The 19,464-nt window shown below is 32.8% G+C and overlaps 2 protein-coding genes across 5 annotated transcripts; one reads left to right on the top strand and one right to left on the bottom strand.

Annotated features, from left to right (window-relative positions):
- Positions 1-118: 118 nt before the first annotated feature.
- On the bottom strand, positions 119-17,071 carry LOC127172141 (cGMP-dependent protein kinase 1). 4 transcript variants are annotated; one of them, XM_051121287.1, is made up of 21 exons: positions 16,955-17,071; positions 15,547-15,729; positions 13,247-13,471; positions 13,043-13,157; positions 12,800-12,966; positions 10,529-10,642; positions 6,649-6,754; positions 6,501-6,564; positions 6,325-6,402; positions 6,145-6,239; positions 5,994-6,059; positions 4,124-4,198; positions 3,942-4,038; positions 3,724-3,863; positions 3,542-3,631; positions 3,318-3,459; positions 1,175-1,338; positions 920-1,042; positions 649-711; positions 471-537; positions 119-289 (listed from the first exon to the last, which is right to left on the bottom strand). In XM_051121287.1, exons 3-21 carry the CDS (start codon positions 13,440-13,442, stop codon positions 191-193), a joined length of 2,061 nt encoding a protein of 686 aa, XP_050977244.1. In that variant the 5' UTR covers positions 13,443-13,471; positions 15,547-15,729; positions 16,955-17,071; the 3' UTR covers positions 119-190. The 4 variants fall into 4 exon arrangements, with proteins under 4 accessions (XP_050977244.1, XP_050977245.1, XP_050977247.1 ...); XM_051121288.1 differs by lacking the exon at positions 15,547-15,729; XM_051121289.1 differs by lacking the exon at positions 16,955-17,071 and having other exon boundaries at positions 247-316; positions 15,547-15,995.
- On the top strand, positions 16,735-19,420 carry LOC127172144 (EKC/KEOPS complex subunit LAGE3). Its single transcript, XM_051121292.1, has 3 exons — positions 16,735-16,852; positions 17,083-17,211; positions 17,878-19,420. Exons 1-3 carry the CDS (start codon positions 16,767-16,769, stop codon positions 17,990-17,992), a joined length of 330 nt encoding a protein of 109 aa, XP_050977249.1. The 5' UTR covers positions 16,735-16,766; the 3' UTR covers positions 17,993-19,420.
- The last annotated feature ends 44 nt before the right edge of the window (positions 19,421-19,464 follow it).

The following is a 19,464-nucleotide window of genomic DNA, read 5'->3' as shown; positions in this document are numbered from 1 at the left end:
TATGCACACACATAAATATACTGTATATTTTGTACTGTACTGTATATTTACTCAAAATATTCTTAGCAAAACAGAAGAAAAAAGAGATTTATTTGCACATTAGTTTGAGGTACAAACAGCTCTGTTGTTCTTGGTGGGGATGTTTTATTCTGAAATAAACTTGTTTCTTTGCCATTCATAAAAACATTGATCAGAACTCAATGTCCCAGCCGGACTCCTCATCAGGTGGCGGCTCATCTGTGTCCTCAGGGAAACAGTCGAAATTACTCGTGTCCAAAGGCCCGTCCACCTGCGGCAAACAAACCAAACTCTATTTCTTTGGGAAAAATGCAAAATAAAGAAAAGAAACTTACTCATTCACTCGGAGATGACTAATTCATTTTGAACATGTATTTTTTTTTTACTTCTGCCAGTTAAAAACAGTCCATTAAATGATTCATTTCTCTTATTCACTCAAGAGTCTTACTTACATTTGGTATAAATGGAGGAGTCAAGGTTCCTTCACGAATGCCATCCCAGTTAAACCCCTCAAACCATCTGGGAAAAAACATCAAAACCAGCACAGCCCACACATCATGACTGTCATAAATGAAATGCAGTAATGTGAGTATTTAGTGATAATGTCAGAGCTGCATGTATCGTCTGTACTTGTGTTTCTGGATATCCTTCACGGCATTCTTCTGGTTGCCGAGTCTCTCGGACGGATTGTCCCTGTCAGGTTAGACACACATGCAAACATATGACACACGTTATGGCTGTTTTTCAAAATGTATTGTTAACAATATATTTTGTTCTTAATGTGCATCATGATGATGACAATCACTGTATTTCTATAATAATGCGCAGCCATAAAAGAATTGGCTTTTAAATAGCCTTTTTGAATAAACGTCCTGACCCTTTGACTCTTGAATCTTTGTACCTGCACAGTCTCTTGATCAAGTTTGCAGCACTCTTAGTGATTTTCTTGGGAAACTCCACCATGTCGATTCCTCGAAGAATAATGTTGTATGTCTTCATGGGATCTGACCCTGAGAAAGGTGGGCTTGAAGCAAAAAGAGGAAAATGGTGTTAAATGTTAATAATTAGAAGAGGCAGAGTGTGAACTTCACTTCCTGGGATTCTGGAAACAGGAAAAACTTCAACTTGTTATTAATGGCATTAGTAAAGCACCAACCTTCCACTCAGCAGCTCAAAGATGAGGATTCCTAGAGACCAGTAGTCGGCCGACAAGTCGTGTCCTTTATTTAGGATGATCTCAGGGGCCACGTACTCTGGAGTCCCACAAAACGTCCACGTCTTCTTCCCCAAGCCAAGTTTTTTAGCAAAACCAAAGTCCACCTAGAAAACAGCGACTGTTCTTTGCCATTTGAATATTTTGTTGGTAAATATACAAAAATGTAGACATACTTGACTATGTTTCTCATCTTCTTAGAATTTTTAAGACGTATGCTTACAATTTTTGTAGGCTAATATAGTGCATGGACACACATACATTTCTTTACAAAGTAAACATTTTATTTAACATTTATTGTTGTGTATTTAGTGTTGTGATTGTTAACTAAAACTTAAACCAATACTAAAACTTTTAAAAATTGTTTTCATTAAATAAAATAAATCTGCAATAAAATATAAATATCAGATGAAAACCTCAACTAAAATGAAGTACTTTGTATTTTGTACTAAAATTACTAGAACTGAAATAAAATTAAAAATGTACATTTAAAGATGAATGGAAATACTATAAAAAATATAAACTATTAAAAATATAAAAAATACATATTACATAATAAAAAATAATGTAATTTAAAAATGTTGATCTAAAAATTAAAGTTTAGTTAAAACTAAATCATAAAAAACTAAAACTAATACTTTTTTTATTTTAGAATTAGTTTTTGTTACTTGTTACTAAAATATAAAAGATGAACACTGAAATTTAAAAATAGAATTTTCAAGAGCTAAAAATAAAAAAATGAAAAAATCTAAAAACTAATTTAAAATTTGCTAAAATAAATCAGTAAATGATAAACACTAAATGTTTTTGAACTGAAATTAAAATAAAAAGCTGAAATAAGATAAAAGTATCAGATAAACATTATTTAAACTGAAACTAAAAGCTACAAAAATGACAAGAATTGAAATATAAATTTACAAAAACACATTTAAAGCTGAATAGAAATACTACAAAAACATTAAAAATATTAATTAAAAAATGCTAAAAGTTTAATTAAAAATTAAGCTGCATTACTAAAAACTGAAACTAAGAATTGTGAAATTTGTTACTTAAAAAATTGTTACTTGAAACTGAAATGAAATATTAGATGAACACTGAAACTTTTTTAAAAAATTGGAACTTTTGGAAAAATTGGAAAAATTAGAACTAAAGTTACTAGAAATAAAATAAAAACGAATAATTTCAAACTAAAATTAAATACTTAAAAAAAACTATTAAAAAGTAAAGATTTAGCTGCATATCTAAAAACTAAAACTAATGCTTTTAAAATTTGTTTGTTACTTAAAGCTGAAATAAAATTAAATATAAATATTAGATGAACAATGAAATCTAAAAGAACTTTCAAGCATTAAAATTACATTATATAACATTATATTACTGAAATAAGTGTAATAACCTAATTTAAAGCTAAATAGAAACACTAAAAATATTAAAATGTTTTTGTTGATTAAAATAAAGCTGACATAAAATAAATGAAAAAAAAAACACTAACATAAATGAAAAAGTGAAGTACCAAAAGCAACTTTTTTAAGTACAAAAAGTATTAGAACTGAAATAAAAATGTAAAAAATATTATTATACATTTTGATTACAAATTGTACAAATATAGCTGAAATAAAATATAAATATTAGGACACTTAAACTATAAGATTTACATACATTATGTTGCATTTAGTACTTCAGTTTAAAGAACTAAAATGACTAGAACTGAAATAAAAATGTAAAAAACTAATTTCAACCTAAATGGAAATGCTACAAAACTTAAATACTAAAATTTAAGTTTATTAAAATAAAGCTGAAATAAAATGAATCAATATATCAGATAAAAACTTATTAAAGTAAAAATAAGTACTAAAGTAACTGTTTTGTTTAAACACAAAAATGACTAGAATTGAAATAAAAATGTAATTTAGCTTTAAAGCTAAATAAAAATACTTCAAATATTTTTTCAAATAACAGACAAAACTACATAAAATTACTAAAACTTAAACTAAAATTAAAATGAAAAAATAAAATCTAATGGAAAAATAATAATAAATACTCAAACAGTGTATAAATAATACTAAAATGACACTGCTTTGCTTACCAGCTTGGCATATCCACGGTGGTCCAGTATGATGTTCTCAGGCTTCAGGTCTCTGTAGAGGATTTCACGGCAGTGTAGAAAAGCGAGAGCTTCCACCACACATCCAGTGTAGAAGCGTGTTGTGCTGTCATCAAACGAGCCTCTGAAAACAGCCACGCAACTTCCTGTAAGTTACTCAATCCGTTCAGGGGAATGTGAGAAAATAGTGAGCAGGTTGCTGATACCTGTCTCTGAGCAGAGTCCACAGCTCTCCACCCAAACATGCCTCCAGTAGCATGTACAGGTACTTACGATCTCTGAATGTCCGATAAAGTCTGAAACATATAACCAATAATGCATGCTTTTCATAAAAATACCTTGTAATGAATAAAATATGTAGAATGAGTCATGGGGACTCAACAATCACCTGACAGTAAAAGGACTGTGGGCTTCCATCATGATGCGTCTCTCAGACAGGATGTGGCCCTGTTGACTCGTGTCCAGGATATGGCGCTTTTTCAGGACCTTCATGGCAAAGGAGCGACTGTGATCGTTCTTCAGCTGCACCTGTAGAGAATCGATATGCTCTCACGTGCTCTCAAACATCTAATCACCCCTACAGAAACATCAAACTACTCGTCTTACCAGCTCCACCCGACTGAAGCCGCCCATCCCCAGCGTGCAGATCACACGGAAGTCGCTGAGAGACATATTAGAGAAGAACGCAGCCTCTGCCTCCAACCTATGAGAAATATCAGTTATTCTGGTGAGGCAGAATGCATCTCATCTCAGACTGATGGATGTGAGGGAGCTCATCATGTGCTTACCTGGCCTTCACCTCTTCACTCTCATACATCTTGTTGCTCATGTTGTCTAGTCCACCAATCAGCTGCTTGAAAGACCTGTTAGAGTTCAGTTTTATTAACAGTCAGTACATGTGACAAGATGTTAGTTCACTGACTGTTCTAAGATTGATTGTATATGTTCTGATTTTGACTGATTACAATGGTTCTGACACTGATTGTGATGCTGTAGCTCTGATTGTGATTATGATTTTGATTGATTGGCATTGTTATAGTGATTGTGATGGTTATAATTTTAATTAAGTGTGATTATTGTTTTGATTGAGATTTTGAATGTGATGGTTATGATTTTGACTGGGATTGTTGTGATCCTGACTGTGACGGTTATGATTTTGATTAAATTTGATTATTGTTTTCACTGAGATTTTGAATGTGATGGTTATGATTTTGACTGGGATTGTTGTGATCCTGACTGTGACGGTTATGATTTTGATTAAATTTGATTATTGTTTTCACTGAGATTTTGAATGTGATGGTTATGATTTTGATTGGGATTGTTGTGATCCTGACTGTGATAGTCATGATTTTGTATTACATTTGATTATTGTTTTCATTGAGATTTTGAATGTGATGGTTATGATTTTTTATTAAATTTGATTATTGTTTTCACTGAGATTTTGAATGTGATGGTTATGATTTTGATTGGGATTGTTGTGATCCTGACTGTGATAGTCATGATTTTGTATTACATTTGATTATTGTTTTCATTGAGATTTTGAATGTGATGGTTATGATTTTTTATTAAATTTGATTATTGTTTTCAGTGAGATTTTGAATGTGATGGCTATGATTTTGATTGGGATTGTTGTGATCCTGACTGTGATAGTTATAATTTTTGATTAAATTTGATTATTATTTTGATTGAGAATTTATGATGGCTGTGATTTTGATTGGGATTGTTGTGATAGTTATGATTTGGATTAAATGTGATTATTGTTTTGATTGAGATTTTGAAAGTAATGTGATGATGATTTTGATTGGGATTGTTGTGATATTTACTATGAAAGTTATGATTCTGATTAAATTATTATTTTGATTAAGATTTTGATTGTGATGGTTATGATTTTGATTGGGACTGCTGAGATATTGATTTTGATAACTTTGATTTTGATTACAAGTGATGCTTATTATGCTAATTGAGATCTGATTGTGATTATTTTGATCATGATGGTTACGATTTTGATTGGGGTTATTGTGATATTCATTCTGATGGTTATGATTGTAATAGACAGGAATGTGATATTAACTGTGATTATTTTGATTGCATATGATATTTATTATTTTGCTTGAGATTTTGATTCTAATTAAATGTGATTATGGTTTTGATTGAGATTTTGATTGTGATGGTTATGATTTTGATTGGGATTGTTGTGATACTGCTTATGATAGTTATGATTTTTAATAAAAGTGATTACTGTTTTGATTGAGATTCTGATTAATTTGTTTTTATTCAAATTTTGATTGAAATTGCTGTGATATTGATTTTGAAAATTATGACTCTGATTAAATGTGATGCTTATATTAACTGAGATATTGATTGTGATGGTTATTTGGATTATGATGGTTATAATTTTGATAATGATGGTTATGATTTTTTATCAACTGGGATTGTTGTGATATTGATTGTGATTTATAATTATTAATTATTATATGATTATTTTGACTAAGATTTTAAAGTGTGATAGTTATAATTTAGATTGTTTAGGGTGGTTAAGATGGTTGTGATTTTAAATGATTGTGGTTGTGATTTGACTGTGATTGTGATTTTGTTTTGTGCTGATGTGATTTTGATAGACAGTGACTGCTGATTGTGATTGTTCTGTGAGCTCCTCACTCTCTGTCCACAACCAGACATGTCACATCTCCAACAGCCGTCACATTTGCTGTACGCACATCTTCCCTGAAAAGAAAAGTCAAAAATGTAAAAACATATTCTTAAATTTGAACCACAATGGTTAGAATGAGAATTAAAGCTCCTCACTGACCCTTTGAGAGCCTGCTCTCCAAACCAATCCCCTCGAGACAGTGTAGACAAGAACACTGGCTCCTCATTGGCTGATTTCTGCTGGGTGACCCTCACCTGTGAGCCAAAAGAGCTGCAAAATTCATAAATAATGTTCTGTTCTACAACTCAGCAGGAAACCTTACAAAGGTTCTTTCCTCACCTGACCCTCACTGATGATGAAGAATGTGTCTCCAGTGGCGCCCTGACGAATGATGTAGTCACCATCACTGTAGTGAGTCTAAAGAGTACAGAATAAAAATACTGAAAGTCACGAAGGTTACGTGAAGCAATTCAGAACTGATTTTATAATAAATACGCAGTGTTCAAACACCTCACCTCTTCCAGAACATCTGCTACTTTACTTAGCACATCTTCAGTGAGAGTCTTAAAGGAAGGCACACTGACAGAACACAATTCAGGTCATAGAATTACTAGTACTAGTCTTACCAAATGGTCAAATTCCATATCCACAAAATTGTGTTACCTTCTCAAGAACTCCATGTAGTTTGAATGCTTGAGAAGGCCGGTTCTCATCATAATGGTTTGGAAACCCTGTCGATCTATAGCCCATAGTTTGATATCAGTCAAGGCTAAAAGGGAAGAAGACGACAATTGTGTGAGAAAGGAGGAAATTATACCTAGAAATTGTGCAGTTTAATTATAATGATGGCTTTACATGCAAATAAATGCTACTACTAGTTACATTCCTGACCATTTGGATTCCTAAACTGTCCTTTCAAGCCTCAAGTCCTTTCAAATTAAAAATAAAATGTACTATTTAAATTATGATTAAATAAATGATCTAATATTATTATTCTACATTTTAATATTAAAAATAGTATTGGATTTAATCATGGAATTTACTGTAAACAACACTTTCACTGAAAATTTATGACATGGATTACAACATTTCAGATCAGACAGATTTACTTTAATTTGCTGCTTCATAATTCATAAACGAGGACATGTGCAAATATAACTGTGGGCACAGTCTCTTCACCTCATCACACTTTTGTTCTGTACTTCCTTTCAGCATGACTGACAGCTGCTGCTTTGAGAACTCTTCACATCCCACTCAATGTAATTACTCTGCCAGCCCACCGTGCACAAACACCATCACATACTGTTAATATTCTTTAGTAAACACCAATAAACTATGCAGTCATTTTATTAATACCGGCAAAACCAATAGATACCCTCAAAATACCCTCATATGGGTTAATTGATAATTAAACACACACATATACACAGAGAGCATTCACTCAGTATCATTATCTCATTTTTGACCAAGATGGCTTTTAGGGGGTTTTGCATCTGAACTCTTCATATATATCTAAAGTGTACCATAATCCAATACATTCTGTTTATATTAATGCAATATGTACATTTAAAAAACTGCAGGCAGGATAAAATCTATACTGCACATTATGTAGTGAGCAGTACGCTAGCAGCAGCTAAACATTTTAATTTTCATGTTAAATGACCTCAGTGAACCATGAACCAACAATATGACTCAGTCTAATGTGTTTCCAAAAGATTTCAACATATGTTTGGTTAAAGTGAAGTACCTCCCCTCCTTAACTTTGATTTATAAAGTCTTACTTTAAACCTTAAGTAGCTGTTGACATTTCCAACAGACCTTCACCTTACTTTGTCACTCTCTGATGCCTCAGTGACGTCAGACGCACATTGAAAATGTAGCTGACCTCTGACCACAAAAACAGCAAGAAAGACTGATGGAGTGAGAGCGGACAATGAATGCAGGACGCTGTAAGAAATTGTTGAGTACGAAAAAGCTATTTTATTTTCGAGCTATTCATTTAGCTGACCCTGAACAGCAGACACCGTCTGTCATCCTTCAACTGACACAAAGGAGAGACATGACAATGTTGAGAGACATTGTTGATTCACTTTATTCTCTAATTATGTAAATCTGTCTTATCATTCTGGACCACAAAAAATAAAGCAATTTTCTGTCTTTTTTGTTAAAATCCAGCAAATCTGTACTGTATTGTTTTGTAATATGAAATGATGCATATTGTTATTTTTATGCATGAAATACCTAAATGACTTACCTACTAAATTTGCCAAATTATCCCAAAATGCAATTAATCTTACACCTCTAGTGTGACACAAATTTCACTTCACAAAATGTTCAATGATGGACTGGAGTTGTGTGGATTACTTGTGGATTATTGTGATTTTTTTATCAGCTGTTTGGACTCTCATTCTGGTGGCACCCATTCACTACAGAGGATCCACTGGTGAGCAAGTGATGTAATGCTACATTTCTCTAAATCTGTTCTGATAAAGAAACAAACTCATCTACATCTTGGATGGCCTGATGTGAGTACATTTTCACCAGTTTTTTGGGGTAAAGAATTCATATGATGGGTGATGAAGCCAATGTGTGTCAAGTTGAGAAGCATTTTTGATTAATATTATTCTTTAATTATGCAAATCCAACTTATATTGTACTCATTCTGAGCCGCACAGAAACACAAAGCACATTTTCAGCACTTTTTGTTAAAATCCAGCAAATCTGATCAAGGTTCATAGGTGAGATTGTTACAGGGAAGTAAAAAGCGATCTCTGCATGAACAGGGACAGCCAAAGGCCTGATTTTAATTGCATTTTTATTATTGCGATTAAACAGACACCACCCAAGTCAACTCATTTCACCCCAATCCATCACACTAAGCCGAAATGTCGTAGAAGGGCAAAGGATGAGGTTATATTAGAAAAACCATATGGCCAAACATCCCAGCAATTACACACCGCTGATTCCTCCACGTTCACTCTGCAGGAGAAAGCCATTAATAGGGCTGAACTCAATCTTCAGACGTCATGACAGATTGTCTATAGCCTACAGCGCTGAAAGATGAGCAGAATTTTGACTCTAGACAACAAACTTTGTATTTGTGATCTTTGTGAAGTTCAGGCTTAGATGTTTTGTTTGTGAGAAGGAAAGAGACAAATAAAGTGTCCCTGTGACTAAATTTAACACCATAATTGGCATAGTTAACTAATAATGTTACATCCTATTTTATTTTTTGGATAATTTATGAATTTGTTTTTGTTACCTTTTTTCAACTTACTCCATTTGCAGTATTGTTATTTACTCTAAGTAATCTTATTATTTTCATATTACTTTAAATTATTAATAATTTTAAACGGTTAATAACCTTGCAGAATCTGCAAAATGTTAATTATTTTACCAAAATAAAAGGGATCATACAAAATGTATGTTTTTTTTTTTTTGTTTTTTTTTTTTAGTACTGACCTGAATAAGATATTTCACATAAAAGACATTTATATATAGTCCACAAGAGAAATAGTTGAATTTATATAAATGACCCAGTTCTAAAGTTTACATACACTTGATTCTTAATACTGTGTTGTTACCTGAATAATTCACAGTTGTGTGTGTGTGTGTGTGTGTGTGTGTGTGTGTGTGTTTTTCATGCCTTCCTTGTTTGTCCTAAACAGTTAAACTGCCTGCTGTTCTTCAGATAACTCCTCCAGGTCCCACAAATTTTGATTTTTCAGCATTTTTCATCACTTTGTGAAAAGATTTATCGTTTCACACTGAGGACAACTGAGGGAACAGAAGGGACAAACGCTCACCGATGCATTAACAGCCAGGGGGTGAAAACTTTTTAAGTTCAGGATAAGTGTAACTTATTTTGTCTTCTTGGAAACGTGTAAGTATCTTTTGTAGCTTTTGAAGGGCAGTACTAAATGAAAAAAAAAAAAAAAGAAAATGTACACATCTTCATTCTGTTAAAAAGTTCACACCCCGACTCTTAATGCATTTTTTTTTCTTCTGGAGCATCAGTGAGCGTTTGAACCTTCTGTAATAGTTGCATATGAGTCCCTCAGCTGTCCTCGATGTGAAAAGACGGATCTCAAAATCATACAGTCATTGTTGGAAAGGGTTCAAATACACAAAAATGCTGAAAAAAACAAAGAATTTGTGGGACCTGAAGGATTTTTCTGCAGAACAGGTGAACTATGTAAACGTCTTTTATGTGAAATCTCTTATTCAGTACTAAATAAAAATTCAAATGCATTTTGTATGATTCCTCTTATTTTTTACTAAATTTGATCTATTGTTGTTTTACTCTATATTACTTTATGTTATATTACTTAAATTTTATATTTCTGTTGATTGTACATAACTAACCTCGTAACATGTTAGCAGTATAAATGTACAGTTTTGTCAAACTAATAAAGCAACTCCAATTAAAACTCAACTGAACAGAATGAAGAGAAAACTTGGGTAGGAAATAGGAAACATTAAATATTTACCCAGTTCTAACTAATACTTTTGTGCTGAAATACACAGACTGAGTGAATCTCACCTGTGACGGTGGCTGTGCGTGTGCAGTTGTAAAGTATCGCGAGCTCTCCAAACACTTTCCCCGGTTCGATGGTGCACAGCTTCTGCCCTCCTTTGGTAACCTCCACCAACCCCTCTGCACACAACACACCCACACAAACCCAACAACCTTGAGTCTGAGAATTAGATGAATGCATGTAGGAGAACCAATAATTCTTTTATTCATCAAGGATGCATCAAATTGATGAAAAGTTTTCTGATGAAACGATTTCTATGCCATTTTGAACTTTCAATTCATTAAAAAAAAAATCCTGGAAAAAGGTCATGGTTTCCACTAAAATATTGTGCTTTCAGCTTTAATAAATTACATTTGAACATATTTTCAAATAGAAAAATTAGAAATAGAAAATATGACTGTTTTTACTGTATTTTTGTCTTTCAAAAACATTCAAAAATCTTACTAAACCCAAACTTTTGAACAAATGTATTTAAGATTTATAATGTTTTTTAAAAGTTTTTTTTTTTTTTTTTTAAAGAGTACAGCAAAAACAGTAAACTTTTGACAATTAAAACAATTTAATCTAAGCTTTTGAATGGTATAGTGTATAATATTACAAAAGCTTTTTATTTCAGATAAATGTTGATCTTTCGATCTTTTTATTTATCAAAGAATCATAACAAAAAATCTACACAATAGTTTTAAATACTGATGATAATAATAATAATAATAATAATAATAAAAATAAATGTTTCTTGAACAGCATATTAGAAGGATCTCTGAAGGATTATGTGACACTGAAGGCTGGAGTAATGATGCTGAAAATTTAGCTTCGATCACAGGAATAAATGACATTTTAAAATATAACAGTTATTTTAAATAGTAAAAATATTCCACAATATTATTTCTTTTGCTGTATTTCGGATTAAATAAATGCAGCTTTAGTGAGCAGAAGAGACTTCTTTAAAAAGCATTTTTTATATATATATATGTGACCCTGGACCACAAAACCAGTCTTAAGTCGCTGGGGTATATTTGTAGCAACAGCCAAAAATACATTGTATGGGTCAAAATTACTGATTTTTATTTTATGCCAAAAATCATTAGGAAATTAAGTAAAAATCATGTTCCATGAAGATAATTTATAAATTTGCTACTGTAAATATATCAAAACTTAATTTTTGATTAGTAATATGCATTGTTAAGAACTTCATTTGAACAACTTTAAAGGTGATTTTCTCAATATTTAGATTTTTTGGAACCATCAGATTCCAGATTTTCAAATAGCTGTATCTCGGCCAAATATTATCCTGTCATAACAAAACATACATCTATGCAAAGCTTATTTATTCAGCTTTTAGATGATGTATAAATCTCAGTTTCTGAGATTTCAGAAACTTTCTTTCTTTTTTTTTTTTTTTTTAAGAAATTAATACTTTTATTCACCAAGGATGTATTAAGTTAATAATTAAAAGTTTATTAAAAGTTAATAATAAATAATTTACATTGTTATAAAATATTTATATTTTGAATAAACACTTTACTTTTTAAACTTGTTATTCATGAAAGAATCCTGAAAAAAAAAAAAAAAAAAAAAAAAAAAAAAAAATCACAGGTTCCAAAAAATATTTGGCAGCACAACTGTTGATATTATCCAACACTGATCATTCTAATAATAAATCTGCATATTAGAATGATTTCTGAAGGATCATGTGACACTTAAGACTGGAGTCACAGGAATAAATTCTATTTTAAAGTATGTTAAAATAAAAAACATTATTTTATATTGTAAAAACATTTTGCAATATTACTGGTTTTTTTTCTATATTTTTAATCAAATAAATGCAGCCTTGATGAGCATAAGAGACTTCTTTAAAGACTATTACAAGTCTTACTGACCCCAAACTTTTGAACGGTAGTGTGTATATATATATATATATATATATACACATACACACACACACACACACACACACACACATATATATATATATATATATATATATATTGACTCAAGAGTAAATAATGACAAATTTTTTTTGGTGCCTAAACTATTCCTATGCAAAGCCATGAAACAATAGCACACATCATGTGAAGTGTTTTCTTGCACAGAGGATTGCTGTCACAAACACATGACAAGCAGGCAGCAAACTCAGCTGCCTACTTGACAGAGGTTAGCATAAAAACAAAACACTTTTGTTTGGGACCCTTTCAGTTTTACATAAACTGTTTCTCCAAATAGTTTTAACTAATCATAGAGTTAATATAATACATTCGAAGCAGAACACTCCTCACCTTCCAGGACATAGACGGTAGAGCCGTCGTCGCCCTCTTGGATGACGCAGCAGCCCTGTGCCAGCGTTGTGGGATACATGCAGTCCATGATAGTGAGGATCTGACTGACCTCCAGGTGCTTCATGAAATCATTCTCCAAAAGAGCCTTCTGGATCAACTCTCGAGACCTGAGATAAGCACAGGGAGATGGGATTGAATCAAACATGTTGCTTTTCTAATTCACTGAATCTATATCTAACTCACTCCTCGCTCTTGCTGTAGTTGGTGAGGGTGACGTGGGTAAGCTGATTTGGATCCAGCCCTGTGGGTTCGGCCGATATGGCCTGGCGTTTAGTGCGCTGGGGCTCATCTGGTAACGCTGCTCCGGCACCAATAAAATAAAATGCAACAATAAATAAAACATGTCCTTATGAGAAATCCGGGCTTTTGATTGAGTTCCCAGCTCACCTGTGACTTCTGTTGTCCCAGAGGGGTTGTGAGAGGCCGAAGCGGTGCGGAGACGGTCCAGCTCACCCTGCAGCTGTCTGATGAGGTCATCTTTGGTGTCCAGCTCCAGCTCCAGCTCATCGATGAGGGCGTCACGTTGCCGCAGCTCCTCAATCTTAGTCTTCAGGGCAAACTGGAGGTCACGGAGAGTTCCCATCAGCCTGTCACTGCTGGAGGATTATGCATCTAGAAAAGCAATGAAATCCAATAAAGAATTCAGTAAAACGCAGCATAACAAGCAACTTTACAGTGTTAGGGATGGATGCTTCGGACACGTTGCTAATCTCAGAAGAAATTGGAGGTGTTACAGCTGATGGGATACTGAGGACAGAGTTATGAATAAATGAAACAAAAATACAGAAATACAGTGTAAACCTGCAAAAGATTTACAGAATCTGCAGAATCATACAAAATGTCTACAAGAGAAAATAATATTTGAATTTACAAAAATGACCCTGTTCAAAAGTTTACATACACTTGATTCTTAATACTGTGTTGTTACCTGAATGACCCACAGCTGTTTTTTTTGTTTAGTGATAGTTGTTTATGAGTCCCTTATTTGTTCTGAACAGTTAAACTGCCTGCTGTTCTTCATTAAAATCATTTAGGTCCCACAAATTCTTTGGTTTTTCAGCATTTTTGTGTATTTGAACACTTTCCAACAATAACTGTATGATTTCGAGATCCATCTTTTCACACTGAGGACAACTGAGGGACTACTACTATTACAGAAGGTTCAAACACTCACTGATGCTTCAGAAGCAAAAACGATGCATTAAAAGCCAGGGGGTGAAAACTTTTGAACAAAATGTGTACATTTTTCTTATTTTGCCTATATATCTTTTTTTTCAATTAGTACTGACTTTCAGAAGCTACAGAAGATACTTACATGTTTCCCAGAAGACAAAATAAATGAAATTTACCCTGGTCTTCAAAAAAGGGTTCAAATTAAAAAAGAGCCGGGGGGAGCCCCCCCACTCCATGTGAAAAGATGGATCTCAAAATCATACAGTCATTGTTGGAAAGGGTTCAAATACACAAAAATGCTGAAAAATCAAATAATTTGTGGGACCTGAAGGGTTTTTCTGAAGTACAGCAGGCAGTGTAACTGTTCAGTTTAACAAACAAAGCACTCAAACAACTACCACTAAACAAAAAAACAACAACAAAAAACAGCTGCCAATCATTTAGGTAACAGCACAGTATTAATAATCAAGTGTATGCAAACTTTTGAACGCGGTCATTTTTATAAATTCAAAAATTATTTTCTCTTGTGGACTGTATGTAAACTTATGTGAAACATCTTATTCAGGTCAGTACTAAATAAAAAAATAACATGCATTTTGTATGATCCCTCTTAAATAATTAACATTTTGCAGATTCTGGAAGGTGTATGTATACTTTTGACCTTAACTGTATACTATGTGAGTAACAATTCAATTGTAAAGATGAATTTCAAAAATCAACAAGAATTTTACAGACTATTAGTATTCATCTCACATATTTCTATGTAAGTTTATGAATAAATGAAACCAAAATTAAATACCTACAATACACAATAAATAAATTAAATAGCCAGCAAAATACATCAGGATTTTAAAATGATTTCTTTTTTAATATTTGAAAATAAATAAATAAATAAATACATAATAATAATAATAATAACAATAATAACAATAACAATAACATATTTTTAGAGCAACAATTCAAATGTGGAGCTGAATTTGAAAAATCATTGAATTAAATTATGAACATTATGAATTATTATTGTAAAATTAGCATCCGAGTACTTGGGTTTAGTTTACAGCATTATGGTTCCTTGTTTTACATTTTCAAAATCCACTTTATTTTCTGTTTTAACAAAGTCTTTGAATGCCAGATGAGTAAAACCCACTATATAAAATTAATTGTGAAAACAAAAGAAAATATATAATACAATAAATATTTACATAAACAAGTGCACAGAGAACCATATAGAGATGAAACAGAGCAGATGTTGTTATATATTTCTTACTATATTACATTGTACATGTTTAGCACATTGTTTTCTAAATAATATAATTTATTTTCAGTATTTAAGCATAAAGATATAGGCAATAGTCAGTAAATAACAAGTAACGAAATAAGAAAGGCTTATTAGTATGATTACTATTCCTTATAAAAATCACTTCCTAAGTAAGCCGTTTATAAAACTCGTATCATCATAATATAAAAAAAGATTAAAACATGTAGTAAAAGAGGTTCCGTTGTGCTGGACTTACCTGCGGTAAAGAAGCACAGAGGACTGAACCGATCCAGTGCAGATGACCAGAGAGAGACTCGGCTGTGTTTGAACACCTAGCGCGCTGCCTACCCACACTACCTAGACTGCACTTCATGGCATCATGTCTACGCGTTCACCTCTGGGTCCAAAAACGCAGCTTGCGCCTTCAGAACAAGTCTGGCTGTATATAAGATTGTGAGGGATGTGTGAAGATGCTGCAGGTGTGTTCCTGACTGTAGGTTTGATTCATTTGAACTGACTAGCGTTGAAGAGGCGAAATTAAACACGGTACGAATAATAACTACGTTTTCGGCGACAGTGACAGTAGCTCAATTGAATAGATTTTCCAGTAACGAGCTACTTATACCGACAACAAGCAGTGTAAAGTAACAAATCGCTAGTTTTGTAAAGAGTTTGCGAGCTTTCTCAGTGTTTACTCGCTCTTGTATGAAACATTTGGAAGTCCGTTTCATTTTAGTGAATCGGTTTGTTCGAATGATTCATTTAAAGCGGAAGCCCGTAACTTTTTGTGTTCATAATTTACAAAATGTATATAATAAGCGAGTACATCATGAATCTATTTCCCAAACCATCTTTTTGGCTTAACCTAAATTACAACGGTATACTTATAATAAGTTATATATTCGGACTATTTTAGTCTGCGGAGCAGCCCAGTACCTGCATCATAGACTACTCGTCATTGACATAAACATAGGGAAGTAGCTCCGGCTACAATCTTCCTCCGCAAGACGAATGCAATTCTGTTTATTAACCGCTAGAGCTCCAAAAGTTACGGAATGCAGCTACAAATTTATAAATTCAGAAAATATATGTGCAATTACTTCGCGGCATTTACAAAATAATACTATAATATTAGTTATATTAATTTGACATTTATTTACTTTTTATTTTACATTTTTTTATACTTAATAAATTATTTTTGCTAGTTTTGCTACTGTATTTTGTATAGATTGTTGTCCCAGACAATTTAAACTATGCAAAGTCATCGTATCGTAAAAATATCAATTACATTTTTAAATATGATTATCTAAACTAAGCGTACAATAATCACTAAACATAACATGAAATATAAGAAAACGTTACCGTTAAACATTTATGTTGAATGCAGGATATACCTATCTGCTGTAATGTAAATCTAACTTTGTCGAATGTTATTTTATGAAAGTAAGGTTTAGGTTTTATCCAAACACGACGAAAATGCCGCTTTCGATCCGAAGGCTAACAAAACATGTCAACATGGCGGCTTGCATGAGTGAAAACGGTTCGGATAAAAAACTTGAATTGTATCCTTTTACGGTTGTTCCTAAATGCCAAAGTAATTTAGTACGACACAACGTACGAACTGCTTTTGTATCGTGGGATTTATTATAATTTTTAACTCTTACCTGTTTGCACGGAGGGGTTTGCTCAGAGACAGACATGTGCAGCCGGTAGATCGGTCAGTGTATGATCAGAGAAATACAGGTGTATGTGTTTTCAAGTCCTGTTTTCCATAACTTTAACAAAACATTAGCTTCTTAAAGGTACCTTTCCCATCCGAGAGAGAGGCAACTATCGCCCTGCAATCTTTATCTCCTGATCCCGAACCGAGGAAAGGAGGAATTACTAAAAACCTGGACGTTTCAGGACAAACACTGTCTGTGTGAGTTAAAGCAAACGAAGGATCGCCTAAAAAGTCTAGCGTTTTAAATAGTTGTCCTAGTTTAGATTTAGGTCGACACACTTTACCACACTGGTCCAATTACCTAATTTTTTTTTTTTCCCCCAAATACCATACTATGCATTTTTAATGTTTTTAAAGGAGCCTCTTCTGCTCACCAAGCCTGCATTTATTTGACCCAGAGTACAGCAAAAACAGTACAAATCTGAAATATTTTTTACTATTTAAAATAACGGTTTTCTATTTGAATATGTTAAAATTTAATTTATTCCTGTGATTTCAAAGCTGAATGTATAGCATCATTACTCCAGTCAAATGATCCTTCAGAAATCATTCTAATATTCTGATTTGCTGGTGAAAAACATTTATTATTATTATTGAAAACAACCGAGTAGAATTTTTTTTTTCACATAGAATTTACTTAGAAAACATTTATTTTAAATAGTAAAAATATTTCAAAATGTAACCATTCTTGCTGTACTTTTCATCAAATAAATGCTTTTAAAAACACATTAAAAAACTTTTGACTGGTAGTGTATTTGTGATAGATATATTTAGATATATTTAAAAATGTATGTTTTGTTGTTAAAATTTGCAGAATATTTCTGCTATGCACAAAAAAAAATTTTTTTGCTCATGTTTTTACAGGAGTTGGACTGCAGATGAAGCCCGTATTCTTCGTGTTTCCGTAAGTTCATTCTTGGACCATTTGTCTCTAGTGATGGAAACTATGGATGCATTTGGACCGCCTGTTTCACAGTGACACTCTGAGAGACAAATATGAGCATAAGACGAGAAATGTGGATGCAGATGCAGTTTGCACTGTGTTATGACTATGTCCAAAAGAAATATCTGCTGCCATGTGTTCAGTATGGACTGCAAGGACTCAAAAAGCATTATCAGTGTGCTTTTGCTCTGTGGAATACTTCATAATGTCTTAAGTAAATTGTTTTGAGTTGTGTTAAAGGAATATCATACCCAAAAATGGACATTTACTAAAAAACTACTCACCTTAAGGCAAGTAGATAAGTTCTTTCTTAATCAGAACAGCATTACATCACTTGCTCACCAATGGATCCTCTGCAGTGAATGGGTGCCGTCAGAATGAGAGTCCAAACAGATTATTAAAACATTACAGAAATCCACACACATTTCTTACAAACATGCATCTTCAGTTAACAAGATGTTAATTGATGGACTGAAGTGGTGTGGATTATAGTGGTTTTTACCAGCTGTTTGGACTCTCATTCTGACGGCGCCCATTCACTGCAGAGGATCCACTGGTGAGCAAGCGATGTAATGCCAAATTTCTCCAAATCTGTTCCGATGAAGAAACAAATTCATCTACAAATGCTCAGTTTTTGGTGAACTATTCTTTTTTAAAACAAACAAGGTCCAGCGTTTTTGTCATCTGAATAAAGATTTATTAATGGAGCATTGTTGATAAAACAATACCGAGAGATGATTTAACAGTGTCCAAGGAAAGGTAATTGTTTTATAAAAGAGGGACAGATGTGTTTATTGATTTCTATTGGCAGACATCACTAAGAATTTTCGATCAAAATCATCTACAATACTGGTTGATAGAAATAAAGACGTTAAAAAAAAAAAAAAATCATATGGATTCAAGGGTTGTCAGGACTCAACTCTCCAATTTCAGCTTTCCTTCACATTTTGTGCCTTTATTTGACCTAAATCATACCCATAATTTGGTCATTGAGATGAGCCCGGTAAAAATGTCTACTATATGAACACAGAAAAATACAAATAAACTGTAAACCAAGTAATTAAACAGCATGAGGTCAAGACTTAGGAATTAATCATTAATGTTACATTCATACATTAAAACTGGGGAAACGCTGTCATTCCAAGTGAATTTGTGTTGCATGGTTAAAATGATTGCACTTAATACTTCGTGAGCTCCCAGATCCACGAAACGTTCATTTGACACCAGCCTTCCTGTACCGAAGACGGAAGTGGGCGTCCTTAGGCACAAACTTTGAATATTTCTTTCTAGCCTTGGCAGCTCTTAAGTTCTACTGAAGATTTTGATATTGTTGGGCATGAGTGTGCGTGTCGTTTTTTAGTTAAAGATTGATTAAGTTTAGCATATTAAAGGATTTGGCAAAATAAAGGAATTTCAAGGAAGTGTGACTGCTTCTACATCCTAAAAAAAAAAAAAAAAGTAAAAGGCACGGACAGACGTATAAGCAGGAGACGTGTAAGCATCAAGTC

The sequence above is a fragment of the Labeo rohita genome, chromosome 10 (genome assembly GCF_022985175.1).
Source record: "Labeo rohita strain BAU-BD-2019 chromosome 10, IGBB_LRoh.1.0, whole genome shotgun sequence".
NCBI lineage: Eukaryota > Metazoa > Chordata > Actinopteri > Cypriniformes > Cyprinidae > Labeo > Labeo rohita.
Note: the sequence above shows the minus strand (reverse complement) of the source record. Positions and strands in the feature narration are given on the sequence as shown.

Coding starts and splice junctions, on each gene's coding strand:
- LOC127172141 (XM_051121287.1), bottom strand. CDS start 13,442: ATGGGAACTCTCCGTGACCTCCAGTTTGCCCTGAAGACTAAGATTGAG. Junction 1,339..3,317: donor ACCGTGGATATGCCAAGCTG/GTAAGCAAAGCA, acceptor GCTGTTTTCTAG/GTGGACTTTGGTTTTGCTAA. Junction 290..470: donor CTCCTCCATTTATACCAAAT/GTAAGTAAGACT, acceptor TGTTTGCCGCAG/GTGGACGGGCCTTTGGACAC.
- LOC127172144 (XM_051121292.1), top strand. CDS start 16,767: ATGCCGCTTTCGATCCGAAGGCTAACAAAACATGTCAACATGGCGGCT. Junction 16,853..17,082: donor TCGGATAAAAAACTTGAATT/GTATCCTTTTAC, acceptor ACAAAACATTAG/CTTCTTAAAGGTACCTTTCC. Junction 17,212..17,877: donor TCAGGACAAACACTGTCTGT/GTGAGTTAAAGC, acceptor ATGTTTTTACAG/GAGTTGGACTGCAGATGAAG.